The sequence below is a fragment of the Danio rerio genome, chromosome 23, assembly GCF_052040795.2.
Source record: "Danio rerio strain M-AB ecotype USA chromosome 23, GRCz13ab, whole genome shotgun sequence".
Lineage (NCBI taxonomy): Eukaryota > Metazoa > Chordata > Actinopteri > Cypriniformes > Danionidae > Danio > Danio rerio.
The window spans coordinates 41,035,001-41,045,000 of NC_141043.1; the positions used below are offsets into that span (position 1 = coordinate 41,035,001).

A 10,000-nucleotide genomic window follows, 5' to 3' on the forward strand; every position below is an offset into this window, starting at 1 on the left:
GCTTTAGTAAAACTAAAGGCGTTTTCAAACTGTGGGTCATAAAATACCACAGAGAGGAAGACGGTGCTCAAAGCACAAGAATGATGGCGCATTCATGCCATGTCAGGAGTATGAAAAATATAAGTTGTCAAATTCAGTTCATTGGGTTTAACACGTGTATTTGCATATTTCTGGCATGATGCATTGCACCAGTTTTCTGAACTCCTGCTCCTTGCAGACTGCAGTGCACGATAAATTAAGCAAACACCACCTGCACACACCAAATTGTGAGTCAATTCTGTTTATGATTCGTTTAATCAACTTGCAAGTTTGAATCAGACCAATGATTCTTTTGCTGAATTAACTGAATCAACAAGTCATGTACTGACCTCATGATATGTATTGTCACCTTAGAATTATAAGATTCTAACTGACATTTTTGTTGAGCTATTGATATATTCTTATTAAGTGACAACTTACTTGCAATATGGGATGTTTTTTTATGGGAAGTTGTTTACATTAAGACTTTTCATTAACAATTGTTAAACACATACTGTTTTCTATGGAATGCAAAAACGTTGAAGCTCAGTATCTCAAAATCATTCAAAATGCAGATAGAACCATATAATTCCAAGGTGGTGATTGATATATATATATATATATATATATATATATATATATATATATTAGGGGTGTCGAAATTTATGCTCAACTTATATTATCGAATCAAAAAATAGAATACTCGATGCTGCCACGCCCCCATGTCACGTTAGCTTGGCTTGCCAAGCGGGGAAAAAACAGGCTTGTTGAAGTGCTTGTTAAACTGCAGATGCAGGAGACCCGTCAACAGAGCTTAAATCCTCTCCTCTTTCAATGAAGTTGCTGGTGTGGAAGTATTTTAGATTTCCAGTTAGTTAAGTTGACAGCGCTCGTGTTGTCGACAAAAAAAAACACACAGTTTGCAAGCTATGCTATGTACGTATTACGGTTGGGATGATAGACGATAAGCGCATCGCGATCCTCCGCCCCACACCCGTTGCAAATCCGCTCGCGAAAAATACACACTCAGGCCCTGTTTACACTAATATGTCTTTGTTTTTAAATGGCATTTTAGAACGACAACGATCCACATCCACACTGGCGTGTAGCATTTCTGAGCAGCCCTCCTTCCTCACTACCGCTGAAAACGCACATCACGTGACCACACACACTCATTCACACACAGATACAGACGCACACACATTGTCATGCGCTCGAGACAGCGGGTCAAGGCAGTTAGAGAGTCAGTAGACTGCTTCCATCTTTTACTTTCACACAAGTACTTAGTCATTTTAGCGAACACCTCAGATACTGTTGGCTGGTTTCTGTTGGTTGTGCACCTTTTTTACCGACGCCATTATAACGACACAGATCACTGCCTATTCACGAGTCCCGCAGAAAAAAGTGATTGACAGGTTGTAATTATGTGTGTAACTTACCTTTATTCATTTACTGTATGATTTGTTTATGGGTAAAACAAAGACCATGCAAGTCAGGTAGTTTAAACGGTGGGCTACAAATAATTAATTCGTTATTAATTAATTAATTATTCATAATCGAAAATCACATCGAATCGTGACTTTAGAATCGAAAATGTAATCGAATCGAGGATTTGGAGGATCGTGACACCCTTAATGAATATATATATATATATATATATATATATATATATATATATATATATATATATATATATATATATATATATATAAATCTGTATGCACCACGCTGTCAGTTTCACTTTTATTAATTAAATCAACTACTTTGACCACAATGAGCCAGGATTTACAAACTATTCACACCACTTAAAGTATTCCCCTCGGAAGAATAAACTCAGTTGGAAGGATGAAGAACCGAAACTTATTGTGAGAATAATTTTGTGGAGTGGCGCATGTCGCATATGCCCAGCCGGTGTGTGAATGAAGCGTCACAGAGACTCAGTGTGTTAAGGATCTGTCCAATCTATTACTGAGCCTTTTCTAATTTAAAGTTTTAGGTAGGCTCACTTTGTTTGTAAAGAGCAGATAATAACCCTCTCCACTCCAGTATTGCAAATGCAATCTGCTGATCAAACAGACACACGTGATTTAGAAACAGCAATGCACTCCTTGTTGCAGGTCAAAATGAACCCATTTAATGCAAAAATAGCAACAAAAAAAAAAAAAGCAAAAAGATGTATTTCTCCACTAATTATTTAAACTAACTGGAACAAATAGTCTTGGGGAGTTTATCTTGTTGTCATGAACGCGACATGCAGTTTGAATTGTAAATGAATGGAAAATGATTGATAGGCGCAACGATGCGAAGCGCTGATTTGAACATGAATTTAAGCACTTGAATATTCATCTGTGCTTCACATTCAACTGTAGAATGGCTTCAGAACATTTGGGATAAAGTAGGCATACATGACAACTTTCTAAGTCCTTATAATAGGCTACCTTCATGGCTTAGTTGGCTTATAAACACAGAATAAAGCGCACACGCACAACCTGATTTGGATCGGTACCAGCTGTCCGATACCTGATCCAGCAAAAACAAGCGGTATCAACCCGATATCTGATCCAAGTATCGGGATCCGTGCATCTCTAGTAGAGCTGTGAACCAACACTCATCTCACAGTTCGGTTCCGATTATCATGTTATCGATTCAGTTCAGTTCGATATCTCGGTGCAACACGGTCACGGTGCATTGTTTTATATTTTCTTCGGCCGCAATTCTTGTATTAAAAAAAAAAAAAAAAAAAAAAAAAAAATATATATATATATATATATATATATATATATATATATATATATATATATATATATATATGCTATTTGTAATACAATTTTGTCCTTTAATACAAACAGTCATATATATAAACTGTACCTTTAAACAACACGAACAATTGTAGCAAATAATATAAACAAATAGAAATATCCTGTTCGCTTTCTGATCCTTGTCTACCAAGTTCTTTTACACCCCTTTGATTGGTCAAACGCTCAACAGAAAGGGTTGCGATTGGCTCTTGCGCGCTGGCACTCTTCACAGATGAGTGACACTGATAAACGGCAGCGGCGATTACAGCTGATCCATGATAGACGGGGTGGAGAAATCTGCAGGCACACGCTCATGTCTGTATCCAGAAGTATCGCTGTACCAGCCGAGACGAGAGGAAACGTCAAACCCAGCAGGTCAAATGGGCCACAGTGAGAGAGAGAGAGAGAGAGAGAGAGAGAGAGAAATGGAGTACTTTCATTCTCTCAATCGCAGTGAAATAGGGACTTCTGCTGTAAGTGTCAGTGAAAGATTGTCCAGCAAACTCGCAAGCAGTGAAATTGTGCACAGTTTCTCTGTTTTTAAGTAGTTGGAGCATTGTAAATACTTGCGCTCACCTCCTTCGCCATAGTAAGCTACGGCGACATAGCGCAAATGAGATAAATGACGACTGTACGTAATAAATGGTTATGATTATTACTGAACCGATACCAAATTTTTTGCGTCTGCATTGTTGTGCACCGAAGAAACAATTAATGTTGACACCCCTAATCCCAAGTATAAATTGTTAAAAAAAATAAAAATGTTTATCTTTAATAAATCTAATCCTGTGATGTGACTTGCAGATACACACATTGCGATATTAATTCTCAAATGATATGTTGCTCAGCCCTAATATACATGTACATAAATGTACACAGTACACACACTTAAATTGTCAAAACAAACTTTTATTTTGCATGCGGTTTATTTGTGATTATTTTTTATCTGCGCTACTTTATTTATTTATTTTGTTTATTTGGCAAATATTGAATCCAGTTCTTTTGATTAATCACCAAGGACTGGATTGTTGGAAATTTTACAATTCTTGTCCAGTAAGCTATTCCTTTAAGACAATGGAGTGATATCAAAGAGAAAATCTTTGGGATCTAAATAAAACTAGTGCAAGTAGCATCTGCTTGATGTTCCATCAGGGATGCTTGTTAAAACGAATAGAAGTGGTAATGAAGGATATGTTTGCACCGGGTCTCCTCCCTGTCATTTTCTATTCCTGTATAGTAATTTGAGCCAGTTTCTGTTGTTCTCTCTGATGCAGTCAGTCTGTGCTGAAGTGATGTTGCATAACATCACTAACTCCCACGGGCCCAGAATCAGAATACATTACAAAATGTTAGGCGGATAGTCTTACCAGTCAATACCATGCAGACAGAGCAAATCAATAGTGTTCAAGGTGTTTCGTCCAGCACAAATGCTGATCAAAAGGAGAGAAAAAAAAAGAAAGATATTTCAGTCATCATTTAATTACTTCTGTGTTGTTCAAACCTGTATGACTGTATTTATATCCTAAATATTTATTATCATCATGTACTAACTTTCATATAGTTATGGCTTTTGTTTTTATTAACTAGTGCTGCACAATATATCGTTTCAGCATCGATATCGCAATGTACACATCCACAATAGACACATCACAGAATCTGCAATGTTGGAGTCTCAATTATAGTTAATCAGACAATCAATTCAGAACATGAGGTTTCTGGGTGTACACGGGAATGAGAAAATTAAGGCCCTTAAAATGTTTTTAAATGTCTTCAATTTTGTTGAAGCGTTGTCCAAAGTGTTTGACTGCAAAAAAAAGCATAAATATATTTATTTTCCTCTTAATATTAACAACGGTGTGCTATAAAGTTCACCCAAACCTAAAAAATGTGTCAGATAGATGAATGTGTTTTCTGTAGGTGGTTTGTCAAGCCCACTCACCTGTGTGAGGCACACTCAGAATTGCATAATGTTTCGAGGCTGTCATGTGGTGTGGTGGATGAAGAGAAGAACCTGAAATACAAAAATGTATTTGCATGATTTATTTAGCGAGTGCTGAAAAAGCAAATACTTTGAATAATTTTGAATATTGTCAGTTCCTCTTGACTTTCACTGGTCAGAAAAATTCAGTTGAAATCAAGGATATTGAAAGTGTTTGGGTGCAGATGTTTGGAAGGATAAGAGGGTGCAGAGGTGAGGTAGTTTATCTTTTTTGGGGTGAACTGTCCCTTTAAGTGATTTCATATTAAACAAAAGAAGTAAAGTTATATGGGTTTGAAATAACATGAACAACTTCTGGGAGAATTATTTAAATTAGGGCTGCAGGATATTGTTTAAATCTGACATTGCGATATTTTGTTTTGTTGCGAATTATATATTGCAATATGAATATAATATCACCAGATGATTTGAATAGCTCTATTTTGGAAGATTTCATTCATTTAGATCAACTGGGATTAATAAATCTTTTTCTATGCAGTGGATTGGCCTAAAATGTAATGAATTAAAAAAATATATATAAATACAACAGAGCAAAAATTAAAGTTAAATAAATAGTGCTATATGGATTTTCTGGGAAGTGTATCAGTAATCAAGTACAATGAAATCTAAATAACATCATCATTGTAAAAAAAAATGTAATACTTTTAATTTTCAATAAACAATCTAATTTTTCCTACTGCAGATATACGCCTTGCGATATTGATGCTCAAACGATATTCACCTTATTCTTCGCCGACGAGCGGGCGCAGCCATTTGAATCTTTTTGGCTCAAGACTTCCGATCTCATTCACTTCCATTCATTTTTAAACATTAAAAAACTGCTCGTTTCGCTGTTTGATGTTGCAAACTGATATTTCCTCATTATATTATTCTACTTGGTCTATATAGTCATACAAACATTTGTTTGTAGAGCAAGTATTTTGACCATTGTCTGCCGTTTATTATTCCTAGTCATTTCTCCCATAAGCGAGTGAATCCGAAGTTCGAATTCGCGAAAACAGGCGCACTTCCGCATTTTAGAATAAGGTCAATATTTTCAGCTCTAATTTAAATGCAATGCAAAAAAAAATGCTTAGATTTTTTTTTGTTTTGTTTTTTTGTTTAAATATCTACAAATTCATAAATCAAGAAGCATTTTATAGACAAACAAAAACTGTTGGCTTGCTTTTAAAAATAATATGTCTAAATTAAGTGAGTTTTTCCTTAAATCAAGCTAAATAATCTGCCAATGGGGTAAGCAAAATGTATATTGTTTTCAAAGCAAACAGAATATTATTTTGCTTGACCCATTGGCTAATTTCTTTTTATTTTTATTTTTCATTTTTTTAAATATTTCTTGATTTAAGAATATTCAGATATTTAGACTAGAAGCAAGACAAAAACTCCAACTTTTTGTGATTTCTCCTGGGAGTTATATTCACGCAAAGTCATAATAATACAAGAGTGACCTTTCTCTTAAGATAAATATAGAAAGCATGCTGGGAAAAAAAGCCAGCTCATATTCACAAAACTTTCATCTCTCTTTTGTCTCCCTTCCAGCCAAATACAGAGAAGAGTTCAAGCTCATCATTGATAGAATTGCAGTGGTGAAATCGGAGAATGTGAGTACACATCTTGTCATATCATTACTACACAGTTTAAAGTAATTAACTGCTCAGTCTTATTAAATAATCATTAAAAGCTTTTTGCATTTGTAATATGATCACTGACACTGTCCCTGTAGAACAGGCAGACAATTCCCTATTCTCGCAGTGATTCATTATTCACTCTGCTGACGGTGATATAGGCTTCACATTTTCACATGATTGCTCTACCATACACACCCTTATGACATTGGATCGCTGTCTTGTACGCGTACTTTCCCTCGGATGAGATCACTTTCTGTCTATTGTAAACTCTAATAGATTATTCTCTATAAGCACATGCCTAGACAAAGGATTTTGTTAAATACAGTTGAAGTCAGAGTTATTAGCCCTCCTAAATTATTAGCTCCTCTCTATATTTATTTCCCTGATTTCTGTTTAACCAAAGATTACTGTTTTTTTTTTTTTGAGTTTCCAAAAGAAAGTACATATAAAACTTACATTAATCTCTCGTACAGAAAGAGACTTGCCGATCTTGCAAATGCTTTGTGTTTTCTTCCCTTTAAAAACAACAACTGTAAACAGTAAAACATGTCGAGCAACAAATCCTTTAGAACAGGGGTTCTCAATCTTTTTTACTTCAGGGCCAACTTCTTTCTCCGATAAATTTTTGAAGACCTACCTGTCTGACATTTTTTTTCTGAAATGTTTGTATGAAATGCTCATTCAAACCTTTGTTTATTTAACATATATAATTTTATTTATTTTAAAATATTATTTATTTCTATACGATGCAAAATTGAATTTTCAGCATCATTGCTAAAGTCTTTAGTGTCACGTGGTCCTTAAGAAATCATCTTAAAATACTGATTTGCTGATTAAGAAAACATTTAGGATTTTTAGCAATGCTGTAAACAATAGTGCCTAAACCTTGTATTATGTTTAAAATGTAGGTATTACATTGACCTGCATTGCACTAAGATCCTAAAGAGTGGAGGTGTAACAAAGATTAATAATATTTAATTATTTATACTATTTATGCAAAAAGAAATGTACTTCTTACTTAGATTTTTTTGTTTTAGTTCTAGTCCAAAGATCTACATTTTAAAATAAAAAGAGAATTAATTTTCTTAGCCTGTTGGCAGATAATTTAGCTTGTTTTAAGGGGAAAAAAAATCTTATTTTTAGCTCTTAAAGTAAAAATACTGTTTAGTTTTCACTTTTTTTTATATCTAAGAAATTTTAGATATTTGTTCTAGAAACGAGACAAAGTAAAAAAAGATTTTTTTGCTTTGAGTATTCAATTTCTGTACCTGAATACTGTTAAATTCCAATTAAATTAATATTACAATATTTATCGTAGAATAATAATAATAATATTTAACAAATATTTTTGCTTTATTATATGTAGCACAAAGCAGAAACTCTGTAAATGACCAAGCTGCTATTTTCATACTGCAAAAACAATTGTAAATTGGTTGGATATTTAACTAAATGATTTCAGCGGTATGAATGTGACATTTACGGTAAAAACTTGAAGTATTATAAAACATTATATTAAAACATCTGTTTATATTTTCTAAAACAACTAAACACAGATTTATGCGATCAGAAAAATAGTCAGTCTGTAAAAATATTTCATATTTTAAATGAGGAAAATAAACATGCATTGCGGATATGACCAAAAAAGTCTGCGAGTTTACAGTACACAACCTACTTTGAAGAAATTCTGTGAATTAAATTGCACAACCCAAAAGAAACAATGCTAAACAAAAGGCTAAGAGTTGGCTCATATAATGAATTTTTTTTATTTTATTTGACATTTTTGCATTTATGAGGAGAAATCTTCGTTATTGATGTGACAGATGTGAAATTGTAAATAAATCAATTATAATTATTTAAAAACATTTGAAAGAGACAGATTTGAGTATTTTTACAGTCCTGTAAAACACAAGCACACAGAAAATCTAGATTGGGTTTCCCTATTTTGGTAAAAATTTTTCATGGCAAGGTTGATATTTATAGGGAAATGCTCAAATGTTTCCTTTGGTACTCTACAAAATGATAACGTTTTGTAAGAACAACACTTTTATTTGGTGAATTTATTTGAATATCAGAATGGAGGTAATGTTTCCTTTCATTTCTTTTTCAGGGGGAGAAATATCTCATCCTCAAGAAGAAATACAGGCAAGAGCAAGTGTCTGGCACTAAAAAGGGAGGTGAATCAATCAAGCCGCTTCATCCAAACCCACAAAATGAGCTCCTGGTTTCCAACCCAATGCAGAACCGTAGCCAAGCAGCTAAGACCCCGCAGCCAGTGATGGTGGCCTGGTGCTCAGGACCCATGATTACAGTCACAGACGCACAAGAGCCCACGGATATTGATGATGTGAGTGATTTCTGATTGTACTATTACTTCTCATTATAACTTCATTGTTAAAGATCGCATGTGAAGTGTCTTGAAACATGCAGCATTACTCAATGTGTGTTGAGGAAGGCAGGGTGAGACATATTGAGAGGCTCCTCCCCTTTATAAAAATAGCCAGTAGTGTCTCTTTTGGTGTGTTTATATAGCTTTAGAGTCTGTTTACACCTGGCCACTTCATTTATTTTCTCTGATCAAATAGCTGTCTGATATTTGAAAATGTTTTCCATTTCATTTATTTGTGTATAACCCAAAAAACAAACATTATGCTTTGTAAACAATTATACTGTCTATTATTGTTCTTCTTCACAAAGATAGGCTACTACAGGGGTCTGTTGTTGGTACTTGCATTACACAATTAGCTGGATTTGGTTATTGACGATTTGACCTGATCCAGGATTGTTTCATTCTTCGAAAATTATCTGAGATTTGTTGTCATAGCCACAGTTCTGTTAGCTCAAACCTACTCGGCAGCAGGCTCATTTCATATAAACAAGATTATATCGGGGTCAGTTCAAGCAAAGATAATACTGAAAGTATGTACCGAATTCTTCTGATATTTTCTTACAATAGTAGTTATATTCACTTGGGGAAAATAGTAAATATATATATTTTTGGCTATCTATCTATATATATCTATATATATATATATATATATATATATATATATATATATATATATATATCTATATATATATCTATATATATATATATATATATATATATATATATATATATATATATATATATATATATATATATATATATATATATATATATATGTATATATGTAGTGTGTGTGTGTATGTTTATATATGTATATACACACACACATATACAGTTGAAGTCAGAATTATTAGCCCGTTTTTGATTTTTTTTTTTCTTTTTTAAATATTTCCCAAATGATGTTAGACAGAGCAAGGAAATTTTCACAGTATGTCTGATAATTTTTTTTCTTCAAGGAAAAGTCTTATTTGTTTTATTTTGGCTAGAATAAAAGCAGTTTTGATTTTTTTAAAAACTATTTTTGGGACAAAATTATTAGCCCTTTTAAGCTATTTTTTTTTCGATAGTCTACAAAACAAACCATCGCTATAGAATAACTTGCCTAATTACCCTAACCTGCCTAGTACATCTTATTAACCTAGTTAAGCCTTTAAATGTCACTTTAAGCTGT

General features: G+C 33.4%; 1 protein-coding gene across 6 annotated transcripts in view; it reads left to right on the top strand.

Annotated features, from left to right (window-relative positions):
* The window catches only part of LOC100331692 (ankyrin repeat domain-containing protein SOWAHA), a 61,646-nt gene that overhangs the window by 5,471 nt on the left and 46,175 nt on the right, over positions 1 to 10,000 (top strand). For all 6 annotated transcript variants that reach the window (XM_087307786.1, XM_087307787.1, XM_087307790.1 and 3 more), the window contains exons 2-3: positions 6,355 to 6,416; positions 8,551 to 8,787. In XM_087307786.1, coding sequence (XP_087163912.1) covers positions 6,355 to 6,416; positions 8,551 to 8,787 — 299 coding nt within the window. The remainder of the gene's footprint in view (positions 1 to 6,354; positions 6,417 to 8,550; positions 8,788 to 10,000) is intronic.